This window comes from Chiloscyllium punctatum, chromosome 24, assembly GCF_047496795.1.
Source record: "Chiloscyllium punctatum isolate Juve2018m chromosome 24, sChiPun1.3, whole genome shotgun sequence".
Classification (NCBI taxonomy): domain Eukaryota; kingdom Metazoa; phylum Chordata; class Chondrichthyes; order Orectolobiformes; family Hemiscylliidae; genus Chiloscyllium; species Chiloscyllium punctatum.
Window position 1 is genome coordinate 86,404,140 of NC_092762.1, and position 25,652 is coordinate 86,429,791.

General features: G+C 46.1%; 1 protein-coding gene across 2 annotated transcripts in view; it reads left to right on the forward strand.

Annotated features, from left to right (window-relative positions):
- Window positions 1-25,652, forward strand: part of ano8b (anoctamin 8b) — a 123,317-nt gene that overhangs the window by 80,634 nt on the left and 17,031 nt on the right. For both annotated transcript variants that reach the window (XM_072594405.1, XM_072594406.1), the window contains exons 10-12: window positions 268-394; window positions 5,958-6,013; window positions 18,829-18,903. In XM_072594405.1, coding sequence (XP_072450506.1) covers window positions 268-394; window positions 5,958-6,013; window positions 18,829-18,903 — 258 coding nt within the window. The remainder of the gene's footprint in view (window positions 1-267; window positions 395-5,957; window positions 6,014-18,828; window positions 18,904-25,652) is intronic.

Here is a 25,652-nt window from a genome sequence, read left to right on the forward strand (position 1 = left end):
ACCCACAAAATTATCCAGAGATCAGGGGATTTACTCTAGTGACCTAGTCAATATTTATCCCTTAAACCAACACTACTATAAACGGATTTTTAATCTTTTATTTCAGATGTTACTAATATTGAGTTGCTGGCTCAGTGAACTACACAAGAATAGTCACTGCACTCCAATAATAATTCTGCGAGCCTGAGACTGATTCAGAGGGCTTTCTTTTCTCAAATATACCCAATGCTTTGTTCATAATTTATTTTCTGCTTTCCCATTTTCCAGGAATTTGTGTCAAGTATCAAAGAATTGCCACGGATTGTCACCTATTTTCCTAAAATCTTTTTAGCTGTTGTGATTACAATTTTTGACGATGTTTACAAGAAAATTGCCTACTGGCTAAATGACATGGGTATGTACAAAATATGTTTTCCATTATGGGGAGTGCGCTGGTGTAGCTGGGGCCAATCACACCATCCTTGGGGTTATTTTTCACAGTTACTTCACTTTATTAAGAATTTCTTCTTATTTATTTGTAGGATGTGGATGTTGCTGGCTGGCCATCATTTACTGCCTGTCCCCAGTTGCCCCTTGAGAAGGTGGGGGTGAGCTGCCTTCCTGAACCACCACAATTCATGTGCTGTGGGTTGGCCCACAATGTCCCTTAGGGAAGGGCATTCCAGGATTTAAACCCAGCGACAGTGAAGGATCAGCGATATATTTCCAAGTTAGGATGGTGAATGACTTGGGGGGGGAGCTTGCAGGAGGTGCTGTTCCCAAATACATGATGCTCTTCTCTTTCTAGATGGAAGTAGATGGTAGCTATTACTGAGTGTCAATGATAGAGGGAGTGAATATTTAAGATGGTGAGTGTGTCGCCAGTCAAGTGGTTTTTGCATTCATTCACAGCATATTGGCATCACTGGCCAGGCTAGCATTTATTGATCATCCCTAATTGCCCAGAGGGCAGTCAAGGGTCAACCACATTGCCATGGGTTTGGAGGCACATGTAGGCCAGACTTGGTAAGGATGACAATTTCCTTCCCTCAAGGGCATTAGTGAACTAGATCAAACTTCTTGGGGCGACAATCCCAATAAAGTGATCATCAACTCCTGTGGGAAGTGAGGGAGGTGATTGCTGGGCGTCTTACTGAGATAGTTGTATTGTCGATAGTCACAGGTGAAGTGCCGGAAGACTGGAGGTTGGCTAACATGGTGCCACTGTTTAATAAGGGTGGTAAGGACAAGCCAGGGAACTATAGACCAATGAGCCTGACGTTGGTGGTGGGAAAGTTGTTGGAGGGAATCCTGAGGGCAAGGATGTACATGTATTTGGAAAGGCAAGGACTGATTAGGGATAGTCAACATGGCTTTGTGCATGGGAAATCATGTCTTACAAACTTGATTGAGTTTTTTGAAGAAGTATCAAAGAGGATTGATGAGGGCAGAGTGGTAGATGTGATCAGTAAGGCATTCGACAAGGTTCCCCATGGGATACTGGTGAGCAAGTTTAGATCTCATGGAATACAGGGAGAACTAGCCATTTGGATACAGAACTGGCTCAAAGGTAGAAGATAGAGGGTGGTGGTGGATGATTGTTTTTCAGACTGGAGGCCTGTGCCCAGTGGAGTGCCACAAGGATCGGTGCTGGGTCCTCTACTTTTTATCATTTATATAAATGATTTGGATTTGAGCATAAGAGGTATAGTTAGTAAGTTTGCAGATGACACCAAAATTGGAGGTGTAGTGGACAGCGAAGAGGGCTACCTCAGGTTACAACAGGATCTGGACCAGATGGGCCAATGGGCTGAGAAGTGGCAGATGGAGTTTAATTTAGATAAATGTGAGGTGCTGCATTTTGGGAAAGCAAATCTTAGCAGGACTTATACACTTAATGGTAAGATCCTGGGGAATGTTGCTGAACAAAGAGACCTTGGAGTGTGGGTTAATAGCTCCTTGAAAGTAGAGTCGCAGGTAGATAGGATAGTGAAGAAGGCATTTGGTATGCTTTCTTTTATTGGTCAGAGTATTGAGTACAAGAGTTGGGAGGTCATGTTGCGATTGTACAGGATATTGGTTATGCCACTTTTCAAATATTGCATGCAATTCTGGTCTCCTTCCTTTTGGAAAGATGTTGTAGAACTTGAAAGGGTTGAGAAAAGATTTACAAGGATGTTGCCAGGGTTGGAGCATTTGAGCTAGAGGGAGAGGCTGAACACGCTGGGGCTATTTTCTCTGGAGCATCAGAGGCTGAGGGGTGACCTTATAGAAGTTTATAAAATCATGGATAGGATAAATAGACAAAGTCTTTTCCCTGGGGTGGGGGAGTCCAGAACTAGAGGGCATAGTTATAGGATGAGACAGGAAAGATATGAATGAGACCTAAGGGGCAACGTTTTCACTCAGAAGGTGGTACGTGTATGGAATGAGCTGCCAGAGGATGTGGTGGAGGCTGGTACAATTGCAACATTTAAAAGGCATCTGGATGGGTATATGAATAGGAAGGTTTTGGAGGGATATGAGCCAGGTATTGGCAGGTGGGACTAGATTGGGTTGGGATATCTGGTCGGCATGGATATGTCGGACCGAATTCCTGATGAAGGGCTTTTGCCCAAAAGGTCGATTTTCCTGCTCCTCAGATGCTGCCTGACCTGCTGTGCTTTTCCAGCACCACTATAATCTAGACTCTGGTTTCCAGCATCTGCAGTCCTTGTTTTTAACGAGTTGGATTGAAGATTCTGTTTCCATGCTGTACATCTTTATGACTCTATGGTAGCTCAGTGGTTAGCACTGCTACCTCACAGTGCCAGGGACCTAGCTTCGATTCCAACCTTGGCCGACTGTCTGTGTGGCATTTTCACATTCTCCCCATGTCTATGTGGGTTTCCTCCCACTGTCCAAAGATGTGCAGGTTAGGTGAATTGGCTATGCTACATTGTCTATAGTGTTCAGGTATGTGTAGGTTAGCTGCATTAATCAGATGTAAATATAGGGAAATAGGTGTAGGTGGGTTACTCTTTGGAGGGTGGGTGTGGACATGTTGGACTGAAGGGCCTGTTTCCAAATTGTCAGGAATCTGAGTGTCATTGGAGCTGAACTTGTTCAGGCAAGTCACAAGAATTCCGTCACACACCTAGCTTGTGACTTGTCATTGGTGAACAAGTTTTGGAGACTCAGGAGGTGAGTTATTTGCCACAGTATTCCTTGCCTCCGATCTGCCCTTCTAGCCATTGCATTTATGTGGCAAGTCCAATTGAATTTCTGGTCAATGGTGAACTTGGCAGTGTGTGGGACTAATGAAGCTAGGTTTTGAGGGGAATGTGCAGGGGGGTGGTGTTCCCAAATCTCTGCTGCCCTTGTCCTTTCAGATGGAAGTAGATGGCAGTGACTGCTGAATGTCAGCTGGGTTTGTGCTCCCTGGTTCAGAAAAGTTAAAGAGAGTTTTAAAGAGAGGTGTCCAAAATTAGGAAGAGTTTTGACAGAGCAGTTGGATCAGTATTTTGGAAATGCAGCTGGATTTTTCTCAGGTTTTGAGTATCTCCGATCTTCAATTACAATCCTCGCTCTAGAGTCACAAATCTTGCTACGGTGACACTACTTTTCCTGATGAAGGATTTATGCATGAAATGTCGATTATCCTCAGATGCTGCCTGACCTGCTGTGCTGTTCTAGCACCACATTCTTGACTGTGGCACTTTTTAAACCATATTAGGACAAACCTCCCCAGATCCAAGTTTAGTGGTAAAGTTGCTATTGTTCTACCAAACCATTGGGCCGCTGTCATTAGCGAGAGAAAACTAGTGATGGTGATGACTGGAATTTAACCCATACTGTTGTGTAAGCCTGTCTTGCAAACCAGTCAACTGAGCTAACTAATACTAGTGAGCTGGATGGATATTTGTGGCATTTGACAGTGGTCATGTGGCTACCAGTAGACTGGCTTGTAATTAAATTCAGATTTCACCAGCAGCTGTGGTGGGATTTGAACCCTTTAAGCTGGGTTTTGGGTTAGGAGCCCAGTGACATTGCCACTATGTCTACACAATATTGCTATTGAGATTACATGACCAAACCAACAGTTCAAAAATGGACACCCTTGAGACTCTTTATATTGTCAACTGCAGCTGATGTGTATTGTACTGCACACTGTGATTGCACAGTTAGACCTGGCTCTCAATCTACCATGATCATCACACTGACATCACTCTCTAACCCGTATTTCTAACTCAAAACAGCCTTCCAGCTTCCCAGATTCCCACTTGGTTGAGTCTCACTTCCTCCTTTATTGGTGGATGTTGAGGATTTTCAGGTTAAATTAGGGGCATAAACTCGTGGATTAGCATTTAGAAGTTTAAGGGCTGATCTGATCGAGGTGTTTGCAATGATTTAAGCAGGTGATGGAGTCAATTTGAAAGAAACTACTCTGGGGGTTGTGGGAGTCCAGAATAAGAGGCAGAACCTTAAGATCCAAGTCCGACCTTTCGGAGCAATGTCAGGAAGCATTTTCTTACACAGAGGTCACAGGGAATCTGGAACTCTCCCCCAAGAAGCAGGAGGAGATTTCAAGACTGAAGCTGAGAGATTGTTGGATAAATGGAGTCATGACACACGTTAGCTAGGATCTAATGGGTGGAGAAACAGGCTGGAGAGTTTAAAGAAGTCTGCTCTCCTACCCATATTACAGAGGACTGAGATACCTGCAGATCCATCTACCTGCACCCAAAAGCTGTTTCAAGAGGGACAGCTTTCATTGGTTCAGAAGAGTTTCGGTGATTCAGGGGAACACCCCATAAGCACCAGTATGAAACCAGGTCAAGACCATAAGACCATAAGACATAGGAGCGGAAGTAAAGCCATTCGGCCCATCGAGTCCACTCCGCCATTCAATCATGGCTGATGGGCATTTCAACTCCACTTACCCGCATTCTCCCCGTAGCCCTTAATTCCTTGTGACATCAAGAATTTATCAATTTCTGCCTTGAAGATATTTAGCGTCCCGGCCTCCACTGCACTCTGCGGCAATGAATTCCACAGGCCCACCACTCTCTGGCTGAAGAAATGTTTCCGCATTTCTGTTCTGAATTTACCCCCTTTAATTCTAAGGCTGTATCCATGGGTCCTAGTCTCAGATCAGGTCCTAGTCAAGATCTACGAGCGTAGACTGGTGTTGAACTGAATTCATACTGGGGTTGACACAAGACTGGTCAATCTGTTTATTGGAAAGCTGGCACCAGTAATTTTCATTACTGTTAGCACAGACACAGATGATGTACAGAGACACTGTGGGGTTTATTAATCTCCTGTGTACGTTATGTTCAGTGTTTCATTTGTCTGTATTTTATTTTTAGATAGCTCCTATCCATCCTGACTGTCCATCTCACAGCTCCCAAACTCCACTCTCCACCCTCACAGCCTTGTCCCCACCCTGAAAACCCACTCTCATCATCCCTGCGTCCCACCAGCCCAAGAACTGTTCCCCTACCTCCACTGACTCCATCCCCACAATCCCCACCCTCCTGATATGCTGCAGCTCTTCAAACTGTGCAGTACCTCGCTATGCCTCGCCCCCCCCCCCCCCCCCCCCCCCAACCTGCTTGGGGTATTTCATTTGCCCAGAGGGTGAAATGGAAGTACGCTCAGTCAGCATAGGGTCAACGCTGGTCACCACGGGCTCCATGCAATCTCATCACAGTCATTGGAGGGTCACCACGGGGTCAGCCATGAATCATTGCAGGTCAGTGTGGGGTCAGCACAGGGTCATTGCAGGGTCACCATAGGGTCAGCTGTCGGTCTTTGCACGTCACCATGAGGACAGTGCAGGGTCAACGTGGGGTCAGCATTGAGGATTTCGGAAACCCATGGGTTTATACTGTGCCACAATTCCGATCAAACCTGCTTCTGATTGGTTCTGCACAATTCCAAAAGGTCAGTATTGCCATATCTCAGTCATGTTTCTCTCTATTTGCTTCTTACAGAGAATTACCGTTTACAGAGTGCCTACGAGAAACACCTCATCATTAAACTAGTTTTGGTAAGTGTTAACTCAGTTTAAACTGAATCTTCAACTGTTGTAGAACTATTTATGAATTAGAAGGGGACCATTCAGTCCATTGAGTCCTTACCAGTGTCCCACGGAGTGATCCAGTTGGTGTCAATCCTCTGTACAGTGCCCATCACCCAACAACCCTGGTTCCTTGATGTGCTTATCCAATTTCCTTTGCAAATCAACGATTGTTTCCACAATCCTCATGGATGGAGTGCTGCAGATTCTTCTCACTCACTGTGTCAAAAAGATCTTCCTGACATCACTTCCTGCATCTCTTACCCTTATTAAACCCGTGATCCTAGTGCTTGTTACATTCAGAATTTGTCCTTATCAAAGTCCCGGACAGGTCCAGCATATCTCCCCCAACTCCTTCATGAAAAACAGCCCCAGCGTTGCCAATTACCTAGTGAATGTTGTGAGCTCTGTATGGGGGAGGCAATGGCCTCGTGGTATTATCGGTGGGCTATTAATCCAAAGACCCAGGTAACATCCTGAGTTCGAATCCTGCCATGGCAGATGGGGGAATTGAGATTGTAATGATGACCAAAAAAAATCATTGTCTATTGCTGGGGGGAGCTAGGAAGTGAAAAAGAATTCCACCTGGTTTACTCAAGTTCTTTAGGAAAGGAAACTGCCATCTTTACCTGCTATCACCTACACGCTTCTCCAGACCAACAGCAATGTGGTTGCCCGTAACTGCCCTCAAATAGGAATGGGCAATAAATGCTGGCCAAGCCAGTGACACCCACATCTTCTGAATGAATAAAAAACTCTTCTTCCATTCTGACTGGACTTGAAATAGAGTCATACAGATGTACAGCATGGAAACAGACCCTTCAGTCCAACCCATCCATGCCGACCAGATATCCCAACCCAATCTAGTCCCACCTGCCAGCACCCAGCCCATATCCCTCCAAACCCTTCCTATTCATATACCCCATCCAAATGTCTCTTAAATGTTGCAATTGTGCCAGCCTCCAACCACTTCCTCTGGCAGCTCATTCCATACACGTACCACCCTCTGTGTATTGTCTATTTCTCTTCCCGCAGATACTGCCAGACCTGCTGAGTTTCTCCGGCATTCTCTGTGATTGTTGGAGAACTCTGTTTTTATTATTGTCAACTAGGTAACCTGCTAATGAATCTCCGGCTGCAGTTTTAACCGAGGCCAAAGTTTAAACTAGCTTGACCAAACTTCCCAGCATGCTTTATTGTAGCTCACAACCATTTCTCTGCTGGCCACTGAACCTGTGGTAAATCTCCTCTACACCCTTTCAAGAACCTTCACATCTTTCCTCAAATGTAGTGACCAAAATTGAATAGAAAGCTCTAATTGGGGCCTCCACTCTCTCAGGACGTCCTACCAACTTCAAAAATCAATCCATGTGAACCCCTCCATTCCTCTGGCTCTGCACACTCAAATATTCTTCTTCCAAAATTCATTAGCTCACTCCTCCCTGTATTCAATTCTGATAGTTGTTGTAGGTAATTCAATCATTCTCATTGTTTGCCATTTCTCTGAGTTTGGTATTATTGCTAAATTTTGAAATTTATTCTAAGATTCCAGCCATTGATATAAAGCAAAGGAAGTAGTGATCTGAGCACTGAACCTTGATAAAAACCACTGCCTACCACCCTTCATTCTGAGAAACAGCCTTCAACTACAACTCAAAATCAGAGCCTGCTGGAGAGATCCAGCAGGTCCAGCAGCATCTGAGGACAGAGAAAGCAAAGTTAATGTTTTGGGTCCAGTGACCCTTCTTCCAAACTGATGGTAGCTGGGAAAGGGTTGGTATTGATGCAAAAGATGCAGTGGGGGTGATATAACGAGTAACGTAAGTGGAGATAGAGCTCAAAGGGAGAGAAAAACTGTTGAACTAAAAAGGAATAGGTAAAGAACAGCCTTGGGGAAATGAATAGCTGGTAACGAGGACGATTAGTGGCTGACAATGGGTTCTATATGGTAGCAGCCCATGGGATGTCAAGGCCTGGTGTGTTGGGTTGTGGTAAGGACATGGGAGAAAGTGCCCAAGCCCTAAACTGTTGAACTTGATATTTACTAAGTCCAGAAGTTTACAGAGTTCCCAAGCAGAAAGTGAGGTGTTGTTCTTGCAGCTCCTGGTGAGTTTGGCTGGAGACATGCAACACTCTTGAGACAGAGGCCTACTATAACTCACCGCATTCTGACTTAAGTCAATATTTAATCCAATTGCACAGTCGCCCCTTTTTCTGTAAGCCTCCACTTTAACAGCAATTTTTAATGCAGTACTTTGACAGATGCTTTCTTAAGATCCATGGTGACAACTTCTACTGCATTCCTTTCACCTATCCCTTCCTCCTCTGTTACTGAATCAAAAAATTCTAATTAGGTTAGATTAAACACAATCTGCCTTTTATTTATCTGTGCTGACAACCTAATTCAGTCAGACCACTCAGAGTTCCTGAAAATATTTTCCCTAATTAATTGTTACAAAACCTTACCCACTGTTCATGACAAATGAGTCCGAGTGTAATTGCTAGGACTGTCCTTACAGCCTTTTCTGAATAACAGTTTCACATTTCCAGTCCACTGGCCTCACCCCCATGTTTGAAGAATCTTAAAGACCTTCCACTATTGATTGGGTGACACAGTGGTTCAATGGTAAGCAATGCTGCCTCATAGCACTAGGGATCTGGGTTTGACTGGCCTTGTGTGACCTCATTCCTGAAGAAGGGCTTATGCCCAAAACGTCGATTCTCCTGCTCCTCGGATGCTGCCTGGCCTGCTGTGTTTTTCCAGCACCACATTTTTCAACTCTGGTACTCCAGCATCTGCAGTCCTCACTTTCTCCTGGCCTTGTGTGACCGTCTGAGTGGAGTTTGCACATTCTCCGTGTCTGCGTGGGTTTCCTCTGCGTGCTCCAGTTTCCTCCCACAGTCCAAAGACACGTAGGTTAGGTGGATTGGCCATGGGAAATTGTCCATTAGTGTCCAGGGATATGCAGGCTAGGTGGAGTTACAGGGATAGGGTTGAGTCTGGGTAGGATGCTCTTCAGAGGGTCAGTGTGGACCCAATGGGCTGAATGGCCTGCTTCAACACTGTAGGGATTATTCTGTTGTATGCTTCAACTTTCTCTCTTAGACAGAGATGAAAGGCATCTGGATAAAGTGACTCATTTATCTTCAGTTTTACAATATCCTGGAGTCCTATTTTCACACCATTCATTAACTTTACTATTTTTGCTTTGGACAGTACTTTGTCAGACTTCTCTTCCTAAGAAAACACTGATACAAAGTACTCAAAGTACTCTCGTCTTGTCCTTTGCTTTTAAGCTTACGGCAACCTCTTTGTCACTAATAAGACCCAGTTTCCCTCTTACTGCCTGTTTACCTACCAATGCCAGTGTTTTAAAAAGAAATCATTCATGGGATGTGGGTGTCACTAGCTGGGCCCAGCATTGCCCATCCCTAGTTGCCCCTTGAGAAAATGGGGTTGAGCTGCCTACTTGAACCATGTGGTTTAGGTAGACCCACAATGCCCTGAGGAGGGAGTTCCAGGATTCTGAACCAGCGACAGTGAAGGAACGGTGATATATTTCCAAGTCAGGGTGGTGAGTGGCTTGTACGAGAGCATGTAGAGGGTGGTGTTCCCATGTTTCTGCTGCCTCTGACTTTCTAGATGGAAGTGGTCATGGGTTTGGATGAGGAGGACTTTCTTCAGCCAGGTGGTGGTGAATCTGTGGAACTCATTGCCACAGAGGGCTGTGGAGGCCAAGTCATTGGGCGTATTTAAGACAGAGGTAAATAAGTTCATGATTAGTGTGGGGGAGGGGTAAATCAAAGGTTACTGTGAGAAGGCAGGAGAATGAGGTTGAGAAACACAATAGCCATGATTAAATAGTAGAGAAGGCTTCATGGGCTGAATGGCTTCATTTTACTCCTATGTCCTGTGGCTTTATGAAAGGTGCTGTCGAAGGAGCCTTGGAGTTTTTTTTTATCGGTACAGTTAGTAAGTTTGCAGATGACACCAAAATTGGAAGTGTAGTGGACAGCAAAGGAGGTTACAACAGGATCTTGACCAGATGGGCCAATGGGCAGAGAGGTGGCAGATGGAGTTTAATTCAGATAAATGTGAGGTGCTGCATTTTGGGAAAGGAAATCAGAGCAGGACTTATACACTTAATGGTAAGGTCCTGGGGATTGATGCTGAACAAAGAGACTTTGGAGTGCAGGTTCATAGCTCCTTGAAAGTGTATTTGCAGGTAGATAGGGATAGTGAAGAAGGTGTTTGGTATGCTTTTCTTTATTGGTCAGAGTATTGAGTACAGGGGTTGGGAGGTCATGTTGCAGCTGTACAAGACATTGGTTAGGCCACTGTTGGAATATTGCGTGAAAATCTAGTCTCCTTCCTATCGGATATATATTGTGGAACTTGAAAGGGTTGAGAAAAAATTAACAAGGATGTTGCCAGGGTTGGAGGATTTGAGCTATAGGGAGAGGTTGAATGGTCTAGGGCTGTTTTTTCCCTGGAGCATCGGAGGCTGAGGGGTGTCCTTATGGAGGTTTATAAAATCATGAGGGGCATGGATAGGATATACAGACAAAGTCTCTTCCTTGGGGTCGGGGAGTCCAGAACTAGAGGACATAGGTTTAGGGTGAGAGGGGAAAGATATAAAAGAGACCTAAGGGGCAAGTTTTTCACGCAGAGGGTGGTACGTGCATGGAATGAGTTGCCAGAGGAAGTGGTGGAGGCTGGTACAATTGCAACATTTAAAAGGCATCTGGATGGGTATACGAATAGCAACGGTTTAAAGGGATATGGGCCGGGTGCTGGCAGATGGGACTTTATTGGTTTGGATATCTGGTTGGCATGGACGAGTTGGACCGAAGAGTCTGTTTCCATGCTGTACAGCTCTATGACTGTATAACTCTATGTGCATCTTGTGGATGGTACACTGAGATTGCTAAGGTCCATTTTGTGTCACTGCCTTTCTATTCTCACACTCTCTTTGCCAGTCATTCTTTCCTCTTCACCTTTTCACTCAGCTTACTGCATTTAGCCCAGTTCTTACTTGTAGAATTCATCTGACATGTGCCATACTCTCCTTATTGTTTCATCATAATCTCTCTCTCTCTCTCTCTCTCTCTCTTGCCTCTGATAAGGCCTGGCTCCCTTACCTTTTGAGCTCGGAATGTGCCGATCCTGTACTCTTACAGTTTTTTCTGTCAGTTTCTAGTTCCACTGGATATACCTTACTCATCTCCTTGAAATGGGTCCTTTTTTCAATTTGGGGGTGGTATATTGTTCCTGCGTCTCCTCCTTTACCAATGTAAATATTATGATCACTCTTACCTAAATGCCCCCATAGACACTTGATCCATTTGACCCATCTAATTGACTTGCACCAGATCCAGTAAAGCCTCATTCAACAACTTACTGATCAAGGGCGTCCTCCCAAACATGTTTCAGAAACCTGAGTGTTCTTGAAAAAAGACACATTTTGTCAAATACTTTTGCCGTGTACTCATTAGAACAATTCATAAAAATCTCAATGTAAAGGGAAACAACATTTTATCCAGTATGAGAAGGGAGTTCTGATCAGTTTAAGGTGAACTCTGATAGAATCATTGCCTTGGAGAATCCACAAGTGAATGATGACTAACAGTTAACTGCCAGGCTTTGTTTAAATATTAATCTGGGCATGTTGACTCTGATTGTTCAAGACATTACCCTGGGTAATGACTGGAGAATGTCTATTGCCTTTTTGGTTGACCTGAAACAAAAATGTGAAAGGTAAAGTCACCATTATCCCAGAAGACCATCGGGCTGTTTTCTCCTTAGACAGAAACAAGAAGTGTTCAGTTTAACCTCGGGGTCATCTCATCTTCAGCAGTGTTCAAGTTCTGAATCACCAAATGATTATCCATTTCAGTCACTTCTCTTCCTTACCCGTTATCCCAGTGTCATCCCAATCAATATTTGAGGAATTAATGCCCCACAAAATCATAACCTTACCGTTTTTACACATCTCTAATTTCCCTGCAGGTATGTTCTGCTCTGACTATCGTGCTCTGTTGCATTCTCTCTGACTCAGAATACACCCTTTGGTCTAACTCATCCATGCCGAACAGACATCCTAAACTGATCTAGTCCCATTCCTGTTGCTCTCTGTCTGTCTCACTGTCTCTCTTTCTTGCTGTCCCTTTCTTGTGCTCTCTCTCTCTCTTCCTTGCTCAATCACTCTGTTGCTCTCTTTCACTCTGTTGCTGGCTCTTTCTCTCTCACTTTTTCTCTCTCCATAGAATAACCCTAATAGTATGATCCTCCTTTTGTCAGTTCTCCGCTCTGACTACATTGGCTCTGACCCTGTTCCCTCCAGGAAATCCTATCTTTCTAATGCTCCATTGCCATTCCTAATCCTCGTTGTTAGCCCTTAGCCCCCACTCCTGCTCCCCCAGCCTGGGAGCTGCCCCTCCCCAGGGCTCTGAGGCTAATATTAGTCCTTTAGTGGGAATCGCAAGACCAGGTTAGACACCTCAGTCCCCACCTCACAAAAAAAGCTGCTTCTGCTGAAGCTTTCCTATTCCAGAAGCATTTCTCAAAGTTTTCCCTTCAGACCTCTCCCCACTCTCCACCCCCCCCAATGCAACCTCCTCTCAGGCCTGGGGGGAGGGGGTGAGGAGGATGGCCTGGAACAGCAGTTGCAAGCTCAGGTGCTGCTCCCTTGCGGATCCCTACATGGAACATTGAACAGTACAATGCAGGAACAGGCCCTTCCGCCCATCGTGTTGTGCTGAACATAACGCCAAATTAAACTAATCCCTTCTGCCTGCCCTTGGTCCATATTCCTCCCTTGTATATCCATGTGCTTATCTAAAAGTCTCTTAAATGCCCCTTTGTATGTCTTCCATCCCTGTCCAGCAGCATATTCCAGACTCCGACCACTCTCTGTAAACAAACTTGTCCCTCACATCTCCTTTGAACTTTCCTCCTCTCACATTAAATTCATGTCCACTCATATCAGATGTTTCAACTCTGGGAAAATGATTCTGTCAACCCTATCTGTTCAACTCATAGTTTTATAGACTTCTATCAAGTCTCCCCTCAGCCTCCACCGCTCCAGAGAAAACAACCAGAGTTTTTCTAGCGTCTCTTCACAGCTCATACCCTCTAATCCAGGCAGCGTCCTGGGAAACCTGTTCTGCACCCTCTCCAAAGCCTCCACATCCTTCCTGTAATGCAGTGACCAGAATTGAACACAATGCTCTAGGTGCGGCCTAACCAAAGTCTTATAAAGCTGCAGCATGACATCCTGTCTCTCGTAGTCAATTCCCCAAACAATAAAAGCAAGCATGCTATTTGCCTCCTTTACCACCCTATCTACTTGCGCGGCCACTTTCAAGGAGCTATGGACTTGAACCCCAAGATCCCTCTGTACATCAATACTGTTCAGAGTCCTGCCATTAACTGTATTCTTTTCCTTAACATTTAATCGCCCAAAGTGCAGCACCTCACACTTATCCGGATTAAACTCCATCTGCCATTTCTCCGCCCATATCTCCAACGAATCTATATCCTGTTGTATCCTTTGACAACCTTCTACACTATCCACAACTCCACGAATCTTTGTATCATTTGCCAACTTACTAACTCATCCATCTACATTTTCATCCAAGTCATTTATATGAATCACAAACTGAGGTCTCAGTACAGATCCCTGCAGGGCACCACTAGTCACGGACCTCCAGCCTGAGAAACACCCTTCCACCACTACCCTCTGCCTCCTATGGGGAAGCCAGTTCTGAATCCATGTGGCCAAGTTACCATGGATCCCATGCATCTTAATCTTCTGGATTAGCCTACCATGAGGGACATTGTCGAAAGCCTTAGTAAAATCTCCTCCCTGACCTGTTCCCTCCCACATCATCCCCATCCCCCAACCCCCCCAAACCTTCAGACACCACAACCACCATCAACCTAATCCCAAAGGCAACTCCCCAGGACCTGAGCACAGAGAACCCCCTCAAGTTACGGGCCTCAGTCAATGATGGAGCCCCACTCCCCCCTCCCCACAAGCCCAGGGCCTGTTCAGAAGGAAAGTCTCTATTCCTCACTGTCATTCCCACTTCCCGGTGTGAAATGCAGATCTGCCCATCCCCAGGAATTTGGATTGACTGAGAGTCCGGTCTCTGCTTTCTGTCATGCCAACACCAGGAGGAGGGGTCCACTCCTAGTCACCTTCCCCTGGGGGAGTCTGGGTCAAGCCTGATGCAGCTATAGCCCCAGTGGAAGGTAGGTCAGAGAAGCTCTGGGGGAAAAGGGGGTGTGGGGACAGCAGGGGAAGAATTGGGTTGGGGGCACAGAAACTATTGAGAGATTCCAGGTTTTAGAGCTGAAAGGTGAAAGGACACAGCCAGTCATTCTTGTGTCAGTTCCTTTATTGGTCAGAGTATTGAGTACAGGAGTTGGGAGGTCATACTGCGGCTGAACCGGACATTGGTCAGACCACTTTTGGAATATTGCGTGCAATTCTGGTCTCCCTCCTATTGGTAAGATGTTGTGAAACTTGAAAGGGTTCAGAAAATATTTACAAGGATGTTGCCAGGGTTGGAGGATTTGAGCTGTAGAGAGAGGCTGAATAGGCTGGGGCTGTTTTCCCTGGAGCATCAGAGGCTGAGGGATGACCTTGTAGAGGTTTATAAAATCATGAGGGGCATGGATAGGATAAATAGACAAGGTTTTTTACCTAAGGTGGGGGAGTCCAGAACTAGAGGGCATAGGTTTAGTGTGAGAGGGGAAAGATATAAAAGAGACTTAAGGGGCAACTTTTTCATGCAGAGGGTGGTACGTGTATGGAATGAGCTGCCAGAGGAAGTGGTGGAGGCTAGTACAATTGCAACATTTAAGAGGCACTTGGATGGATTGTATGAATAGGAAGGATTTGGAGGGATATGGGCCGGGTGCTGGCAGGTGGGAGTAGATGAGGTTAGGCTATCTGGTCGGAATGGACGAATTGGACTGAGCAGTGTGTTTCCGTGTTGTACACCTATGTACACAGCAGACTCTATGTCGGCTCAGTATTAAATTTAGAAGCAATGATATTCGAGATTCAGTCAAGCACAACTGCAGCCCAGTAGCAGACTCTAATTCGAGCCCAGGTGCCTCCAACAGCCCATGGTGTCGCAGTTATCTCTCAGCTTCCCCCCTGCACGCCCCCCCCCGCCCCACACCTCGCTGATTCAGCGATGTGCCTACACTTATGGAGCTGAAGATCCCTTTAACCTTTTGCCCAGCATGCTGTTGGGCCTGTGATAATGGTGCTATATCACAGTGTGGAGACATCTTGGTGTTTCCTTCCCTAGGGTTCACTGGGATGATCCCAGGTATGGAGGGATTGTTTTAAGAGCAAAGGTTAATCAGGTTGGGACTCTACTCACTGGAGTTTAGAAGAATGAGATGATTTCATTGAAACATATTTAAGGATTTTTAAGGGGCTTGACTGTAGATGCTGAGAGGATGCTTCCCCTCATGAACAAAGTCTAGGACCAGATGGCACAGTCTCAGAATAAAGGGGGAGCAATTTCAGACTGAGATGAGGAGGAATTTCTTCTGAGAAGTTGAAAAATCATTGGAAGTCCTTGCCACAGAGAGCAGTAGGGGGCAGAGTCCTTGCGTATATTTAAGGATGAGATAGATTCTTGTTCAATCAGGGAATCGGTGGTTATGGGGGAAGGGTGGGAAAGTGAATGTGAGGAATGTTGAATCAGCCATCATCTTATTGAATGGTGGAGCAGGCTCGAGGGGCCGAATGGCCTCCTCCTGCTCATACTTCTTATGGTCTTCTGGGTCAGAGCTACAACCACCTCATTTTGAGACACTCTGCCTCAGTCTTAACCTCATGATGCTACCCACTGGATGTGCACAGAACCATCTTCTCTGACACCAATCACCATATGGTGTTTTTGTCACTGATTCACCCTTGAGCCTGTGCTAAATCCTGTCTCTGGTCTTTGGCTCAAACTCACTTTGTGCGTAAGAGCCTCGCAGCCAGCAATCTTCACCCCAACACACTCAGCTGGATCTGACCCTGGATTCAATTCTGTGAACTCTGCTTTCTTTCTGCAGATATACTGGACCTTTTGTGTCTCTGGTTGGCACAACACTATCCTGGTTAGTCTCCCACCTTCACCCTCTACAAACAATAGCTCATCCAAAACTCTGTCACCCTGTGTCCTGACTCACTCTACATCCTGTTACATTGAGAAATGGCCGGGCTGGTCACTTGCAGCAACAACTTGCATTTGAAGAATGTCGTTAATGTTGTAAAACTACCCAATGCACCTTAAAAGAGAACTGTCAAACAAGGGTAGCCACATCAGAGATTTTAGGGCAGGTGATCAGGAATTGGTTTACATCGTAGTTTTTTCAAAATGGACTCACGGGGTGTGGGCATCACTGGCTGGGCCCAGCATTTATTGCCCGTCCCTAGTTGCCCCTTGAGAAGGTGGAGGTGAGCTGCCTTCTTGAACCGCTGCAGTCCATGTGCTGTAGGTAGATGCCCGTAGTGTTAGGTGAAGGGGTAAATGTAGGGGGATGGATCTGTGTGGGTTGCTGTTCAGAGGGTCAGTGTGGACTTGTTGGGGTGAAGGGCCTGTTTCCACACTAAGTAATCTAATCTAATCTTAGGGAGGGAATTCCATTATTCTGACCCATTGACAGTGAAGGAACAGCGATATATTTCCAAGTCAGGATGGTGCAGGACTTAGAGGGGAACTTGCAGGAGGTGCTGAAATACATGTATTATTGTTCAGTCACTGTCACGGGGTCAAAGTCCTGGAGTTGATACAGTCTTGGAGATTTTACAGCATGTAAAGAGGTCCTTTGATCCATCAAATATTCACTTGTTCTATTCCATTTCCCAGCACTTGGCCTGTAGCCTTTTGTACTGTGACATTTCCGGTGCTCATCTAAATACTTCTTAAATATCTTCTGCCACCATTACAGACAGTGGGTTCCAGATCCCCACCACCCACTGAGTGAAAAGATGTTTCTTAAAATCCCCCCTAAACCTTCTACTCCTTACCTTAAAACTGTGCTCTTGGTTATTGACTCTACTAAGGGGAAAGGTTTGTCTTTATCTGCATCGTCGATGCCCTCAGAACTTTGTACACCTCAATCTGATTCCCCCTACTCCAAGCTGTCCCTGCTCGAGGGAAAACAACCCCAGTTTATCAGCTCTGTCTTCAAAACAGAATCACTCTAATCCTGGTGAAACTCCTCTGCACCCACTCCAGTGCAATCACATCCTTCCTGTCATGTGGTGACCAGAACTTAACACAGTGTTGCAGCTATGGCATAACAAGTGTCTTATGTACAGCCCCATCATAACTTCTCTGTTCTTATATTCAATGCCTTGACTAATAAAGATCAAAAGTCACATGAAACCAGGTTACAATCCAACAGGTTTATTTGAAATCACTAGCTTTCAGAGTGCTGCCCCTTTGTGAAGTGAGAGCACAGCAGTTTAGACAGCATCCAAATTGCTTCGAAATCGACGTTTCAGGCAAAAGCCCTTCATCAGGAATAAAGGCAGTGAGATTGAAGCGTGGAGAGGTAAGCTAGAGGAGGGTGGGGTGGGGAGAAAGCAGCATAGAATCCTCTTGCAAGAATGCCTGCCTTGAAGAAGTTTTCCTCCTCTCTCTACAAGAATCTCAGGGAATCCCTCTCCCACTGCAACTCCCAGGTCATTTACTCTATGCTACTTTCTCCCCACCCCCACCCTCCTCTAGCTTACCTCTCCACGCTTCAGGCTCATTGCCTTTATTCCTGATGAAGGGCTTTTGCCCGAAACGTCGATTTCAAAGCAATTTGGATGCTGCCTGAACTGCTGTGCTCTTCCAGAACCACTAATCCAGAATCTGGTTTCCAGCATCTGCAGTCATTGTTTTTACCCCTTTGTGAAGTGAGCTTGTCCACCCCAGTCCAACACCAGCACCTCCACATCTTGACTAATAAAGACGAGTATCCCTTGGCCACTCACTCCCTAACAGCAGATTAAGGCAGAAAGTCATATTGTGGTGATGTCACTGGAGTAGGAACCAGAGGGCTATACCACTGCTCAAATCACGGTGTGGCAGCGACTGAAATGTGAATTCAGTTAATAAACATGGGATGTGAAGCCAGCATTAATGAGGTGACCATGGACTGTCATAAATAACAAGTGTCAGTAGGGGAGGAAATCTGTTATTGGTGTGTCCTGACATAAACTCTGGCTTTAGAAACCACTATTATACGTCATTATGCTGTTGCTTATTGTAAAAATAAATCTCTCTGGTTCACTAATGTCTTTTTTATGAAAAAGCAAAGGTGATGTGAGAAAAAGCTTTTTAGTCCAGCAAGTAGTTAGGGTATGGAAAGCACTGCCTGGAAATGGATGAGGGCAGGTTCAACTGAGGTATTCAAGAGGGGGCCTTGGATGGTTATTTGGTGAGCAGGGATATGGGGAAAAGGCAGGAGGCTAACACTAGGTAACAGAACCAACTCAGGAACGATAGGCCAAATGGCCTCCTTCTGTAACAACTGTGATTCTATCCTGGCTGTGACTGCAGACTCAATTGCAGTTAACTCTAAGCTGCTATTTGCAATGTTCCTCCTAAGTCCCTCAGTTCCAGGATGGCTAACAATGGCTAGCTCCCGTGAGAAACAAAAACCAAACAACAACCGAAAACAACAACGTGAACAATAATCAGGGCGGTTTGATGTTAATTCTCAATATGGCGGCAGAAACTACCCTAATCCTACAATTTGTTTCTCTTCCCAGTTTCAGTTTGTAAATTCGTATCTTAGTCTTTTCTACATCGGATTCTACCTCAAAGACATGGAGCGCCTCAAAGAGGTAAGATCTCATTTCTCCCCCCTCGTACTGCATAACCCCATTCTTCGATAAACTGACCTTTTCTGTGCTGGGAGGGGCTGTCACAGGCAGAGATGTCTTACGGGTTGGGGCTTGCAGTCACTGGAGCTTCTTTGGCAAGTTCATCATTGCGTTTGCAAACCCCCCTCCCCCTGTCGCCTCTCTCAGCCACCTGCCTGAAGACAGAGGTTGTGAGTCACAGCTGTGTGTCTAGTCTTCCTGCATTTCACTTGTCTTTTCATTTCTCTGTTTCTTTCCTTTCTCCTCCACAGATGTTGATAGTCTTCTCCCTTTCCAAAAGTCTTATCCGTCAGCTAAAAGATGCCCTTCTCCCGTACATTGTACTCAAAATCTATCTCCTCATCATCTTCAAACGAAACATGGTGTCCAGGGTCTTCATTGTCTGCTCTCGATGGTTTCAGTGCCAAGTACAAACAAGCTTGGTCTGTTCGTGCATGCTTTGTAGTTTGGGGCACAGCACAGAGTTCAATCTAGGCAAAAACCCTTGGCTTCATTCTGGCAGAGAACCCTCCCCCAGATTAATAACTCACACTCATTTCTGAAGGGCAGGATGTGATCAAACAACTCCAAACCTGCCTTAGATTCATCACACTTTTTTAAAAAACCTGTTCCTCAAAGATTACCCTTGCCAAAAAAACCACCATTGAGAGGAACATCGAATAATTCCTCATGTAAACTGAAACAGATTATTTCAGAAGGCACCGAATGTGATCTGAATCACATGACGAAATAGATTCCCTTTCACGTTCATTATTTATACCAGAAGTTATAAAATTTAGTTTTCATTCACTCTTCATGTTTTTCCCTTGAAGAAATGTGTGATTTAATCAGGATTCCCAGTTTGACAGCCAGCTCTTGCCATTCTCAGTTTTTTGGCATTTCTCCCAGAAACTGTAGAGTGAGGGTCAAAGGTGGTACATGGTCAGTGTGTGTGGGAGACCGTACCCCAGTGAGAGCCAGTGTGTGTGTGGGAGAGCCCATACCCCAGTGAGAGTCAGTGTGTGTGTGGGACCCATACCCCAGTGAGAGTCAGTGTGTGTGTGGGACCCATACCCCAGTGAGAGTCAGTGTGTGTGTGGGACCCATACCCCAGTGAGAGTCAGTGTGTTTGTGTGGGACCCATACCCCAGTGAGAATCAGTGTGTGTGTGGGACCCGCACCCCAGTGAGAGTCAGTGTGTGTGTGTGGGACCCATACCCCAGTGAGAGTCAGTGTGTGTGTGGGACCCATACCCCAGTGAGAGTCAGTGTGTGTGTGGGAGCCTATACCCCAGTGAGAGTCAGTGTGTGTGGGAGCCTATACCCCAGTGAGAGTCAGTGTGTGTGTGGGACCCGCACCCCAGTGAGAATCAGTGTGTGTGGGAGTCAGTACCCCAGTGAGAGTCAGTGTGTGTGGGAGCCTATACCCCAGTGAGAGTCAGTGTGTGTGTGGGACCCGCACCCCAGTGAGAATCAGTGTGTGTGGGAGTCAGTACCCCAGTGAGAGTCAGTGTGTGTGTGGGAGCCTATACCCCAGTGAGAATCAGTGTGTGTGTGGGACCCGCACCCCAATGAGAATCAGTGTGTGTGGGAGCCTATACCCCAGTGACAGTGTGTGGGATTCTGTCTGAATTGATTGAAAAATGGGTTAGATGTGCAAAGAAAGAAGGTATTTAACCATTTTTTATCATTTCTAAACTCTGCTCGCTCTGATCAATACATTATTGATTAATTACAGTCTGTTGTTTGAGATTGTACAGAAACCAGAGCTGGGTGTGTGGAATCAAGTCAGATTGTGAGTGTTAATCCATCCTGTACTCTTGTGAAAAACTTCACATTACAAAGTACCTCCTTCCCATTCCTGCAGTGCCAAGCTTCCTTTAAACAGCCAATGTGAGTGACTAATGCATCCCCTGCATCCCCCAGTACAGAGTTCTGTATCAGACAGGTTTATTTCCCCTATTTGTGTTCACTCGATCTCCCTGGGGGTGAGGGACCTGTCAGTTTGAACCGCGTGGAACACTCCGAGGAGGAATGCTTGAATCTGCTAGCTTGCTGATCTGAAGGAAGGGAAGAGCAGAGAGGAGGAGCCAGCTGATTGTGTGGGAGCATGGAATGAATGAATTGATTGATAGAGTGTCTGGGGCTGTTTTTGGAGAAGACTATATGGCATGCATTGCAAATCCAAGCAAATGCAGCTTCAGATTTTTTACAAAAAAAGCAACTTTGCATCTTTTGAAAAGCCCAAGGGACCGTGTTGCATGTAAAAGGCTGCTCCAGGAATCCATTGTACTCTAACACTGAGCAGTAACTTTCGAAGATTGGTCTTTATTTCAGCTCCTAACACTTTGGAGAGTGAGCTAGGCAAAGCATGAGCTGCTTGCTAGACCCATTGTGTGTGACTGAGTGAATTCTACATGAGGGACAGTGTCCAGCCATAATGCATGTGATAGGAGCATGTGTATTACTGATGCATATACACAGTTTGTCAATTATGAGTGAAATCCTGGAAACCAGCTAGGTCAGCACAGGTTTGGAAAGTTTGGTAAAATCTCTCTCAGCAAGCTTCTGCATCCGATTGGTTAAGATAGCATGGGATCAAGCCCAACTCCAGCATGTAATTTTATTGGCTTTCCCAGTGCAAGCCTGAGGGAGTGCTGCTTTGCCTGAGATACTGTCTTCAACGAGGAGTCGTTAATATGAAGCTCTGTCTGCCTTCTCTGATTGCTGTGGAAGATTGCAGAGACACATTGTTGGACAAGAGCAGGGAAGTTATTTGCAACATCCTTATCTCTCCTTAAACACCTGGAAACAGATTTTCCCGTCACTATCCCATCACTCCCTAATTCACAGAAGGAATTCTTTATAAAGGGATGTGGCTGTGTAAGGATTAGTTAATGATAGATGTGTGGCTAGTTGAGAATTAGTTAGCGATGGGTAAATGGCTGATTAAGAATTGGTTAGTGTTAGGGGTGTGACTGGGAAAGGATTAGTTAAGGGTATGTTTGCAGCTGGTATGAGCAGCAGTGTGTCTGGTTCAGGATTAGTTAGTGGTAGGGGTGTTTTTGGTTAAGGATGAGTGAAGGATGAGGGTGTGATTGGCTAAGGATTAATTTGCAATTAGTGAAGGATTAGTGAGTGGTGGGATGCAACTGATTAAAGATTAGATAAGGACAGGTGTGTGGCTGGTTAAGGATTAGTCAGTGGTAGGATAGCAGATAGTTTAAAATTGATTAATGGTAGAGGTGTGGCTGGTTGAGTTTAGTTAGTGGTAGGATTGCAGCTGATTTAAAGATTAGTTAGGGCTAGATGTGGCTGGTTAAGGATTAGTGGTGGGTATGCAGCTAATTAAGAATTTGTTAAAGGTAGAGGTGTGGCTGGTTAAGGTTAGTTAGTGGTAGAAGTGTGGCTGGATGAGATTAGTTAGTACTAGGAATGTGGCTAGTTAAGATTAGTTAGTGGTAGGGTTGTAACTGGTTAAGGATTGTTTAGTGGTAAGGGTGTAGCTGGTTAAGAATTGATTAGTGACAAGTATTACTATTCATTAGCGGTAAACCATTTTGGAACTCCCTGATGATGTGAGAGGTGCAATGGGAAATAAAGGCAGGGGGAGGGGGGCATCTTGTTTCTCCCATAACTGCAGCGATGCAAAAAACTCCTGATTAAAGACGTGGAGAAGGAAACTTCCTTTTCAACTTGAGAAGCAAAGAGATACTGCAGAGGCTTGGGGGAGATTCCCTCTGTGTGGGTAAGGCTCCCTCTGCATGGAGGAGGCTCACTTCACATAGGTAAGGCTCCCTCTGTGTGGGGAGGCTCCCTCCACGTGAGTAAGTCATGATGAGCTGAATGGCCGATCCTATGTGGATGTATTGAGTAACTTGTCAGGGAGACTCTATATTTTCAATACCAGCTCGGAGAGTCTGTCCTGCCAGAGATTCCCAACACAAGGTCAAAAAAATGTTTGCTTGGAATCTTTATTTCTCAGCAGTTGGATGAGAACTGGCAGGGAATTCTTTATTCCTGCCATTCTGCCAAAGGCAATGGGAGATGATGCAAACGATCCCTTGCTTTTCGCTGACTTCACCAGGTCTGTGCAATAACAGCTTTGTTGTTTCTGCTGCATTTGGATAGCTGCCAGTCGTCAGCCTCTGTACCCAGCCTGATACGATCCTCAGTGCGTCAGTAATCACCCACTGGTCAAGCTCCGAGATGTCTGTCCCTACCCAGCTGCGTCATTTCTCACCTTCACACCCACCCCGAGACTTGGCGAGCAACGTGAACTAAACCAATTAGCTGGGCATCACTTGCAGTAACGGGATCTTGCTGTGTTCAACTTGACCCTGTTGTGTTTCCTACATTGCAACAGTGATTCAGTTCCAACAGTGTCCCTCATTGTTTATTTGTAAAACCCTTTGCAATACCCTAAGCTCATGAAAGGTGCTATATAAGTACAAACTCCTCGCACCCCCACCCCCCCCCCCACCCCCCCCCCCCACCCCCCCCCCCACCCCCCCCCCACCCCCCCCCCACCCCCCCCCCCCCCACCCCCCCCCACCCCCCCCACCCCCCACCCCCCCCCCCCACCCCCCCCCTACCCCCCCCCCCACCCCCACCCCCCCCCCACCCCCACCCCCCCCACCCCCACCCCCCCCACCCCCCCCCCCCCCCCACCCCCACCCCCCCCCCCACCCCCACCCCCCCCCCCCCACCCCCACCCCCCCCACTTTTCACCCTGTGATTCCAGCATCTCCTTTCATTTATGTAGTGCCTGCACAGCCAGTGGAGTACTTTTTGATGTATAGTCACAGCCCTAATATAAGAACAGCCAGTTTGGGGATAGATTGGATATCCCTACACCCACCTCCTCCCTCCCCCCTCCCCCCACTTCCAACCCCCATACCCCTAACCCTACAGATTCCTAGACCATGAACCTGGGACAATAACTGCGCTGTAATGGAGTGGGAATCCAGAGATCTGAACTAAACATTGAGAACAAAAGTTCAGTTCCCATCACAGCCATAGTGGAGTTTAAAACTAATTAAACAAATGTGAAATAAACCACTCTGTTGTGTGTAAGAGCATTCCTGGATTCAATAGAAAAAATAAATAATCTTGAAATTTAAAATAAAAAACTAGACTCAATAATGAAGACTACTAAACTACTAGATGGTCCCAACAAACCGTCTGGTTACTAATGCCCCTTTAGGGTATGAAATGAGCCACATTCCCATCACCAACCAGCCCTTAACCAGCCACCCCTGTACTATTAATTCTTAACCAATCACTCCCACTAACTAATGCTTAACCAATCACAACCCTATTATTAACCAATGCTTAACCAGCTTTAAAAAATGTTTTTCTTAATTCATGGGATGTGTGTGTCACTGGCTTCGGCCAGCATTTCTTGCTGTGGGTCTGGAGTCACGTATGTAGACCAGACCAGGTAAAGATGGCAGTTTCCTTCCCTAAAAGATATCAATATACTAGTTGGGTTTTTATTAAAATTTACCATTGATTCATGGTCATTATTAGACTCTTAATTCCAGACCTTTTTTTATTGAATTAAAATTCAAACTGGGTCACAGAACATTACCTGGGTCTCGGGATTAACAGTACAGCGATAATACCCCTTCACTATACTGTTGCTACACCTGTACAACTAACTAATCATGAACCACCTATACTCCTACCACAAATCCACCCTTAACCAGCCACACCATTACCACTAATTAATCCTTAACCAGCTGCACCCCTACCATTACTAATTCTTAACCATACTCTACCTCTAACCTGCTGTGGAGTAGCCCCTTCTGATCTGTCGCTCTGCACCATACTTACCTGTCCTGCTATCCAACCCCCATTAGCTATTCCCTACACTCCCACTGATGCCTGTCCCCCCCCCCACCCCCCCCACCCCCCCCCCCCAACAGCCAGATCAGAGGGGCTATTCATTTGAGAGCAGGAGTGGGGTTAAAAGTCTCTGTGTTCTGTCATTGCAGCTTCGCCACAATGACTGGTCTCCTGCAGTCACGGCAGAGGTACTGAATTTAGTCAGGCTGTAACAGGCACCGTCCCCCGGCCCCACGCCGAGCACAGCACTGCAGCTCAGGGCCAGCAGACTGCAGTGCAGCCGTTGATTGCCCTGAGTCAGCACAAACTGCACAGGAGACAGGCAGGACGGGAAGGCAAACACGCTTTCATGTGTATTCAGTTCTTACCCCAAACCAGAAATCCTGCAGCCTGGGGTCAGGGGGTAAGGGGAGGGCAAGGGTTAGGGAAGAGGGGGAGGTGAGAGGGGAAGACAAGAGGAGACGGGAGGTTGATGGTAGGGTGTTGGGAAGGGGAGGGTGGAGAGGAGAGGGGGCGGAGTTCGCAGCAACACTGAATGTTGCCATGCTTTTCCCTCTTGGTATTATGAATAATTTGTTTACTAAATAAGAAATTGCCTCTCTTTCTCTCTCCCACCTCCCACTTATTCCCTTCCTCGATTTACCTCCCCTCTTTGTTTATTCATTCATGGGAATGTGGGGGCTCAGTGGCTGGCCCGTTCCTAACTGCCCCCTTTGAGGGGGCCTGCCGCCTTCACCCACTGCAGTCTGTATGCTCTTCAGTCTCCCTGCACCCTCTCCCCTATCCGTCCCTCACTCCTTCCCCCACCTTCTCTTTGCCTCCTCCCTCACCTCCACCTCTCCCCTACTCCCACCTCTCTGCTTCTCCTGATCTATTCTTAGT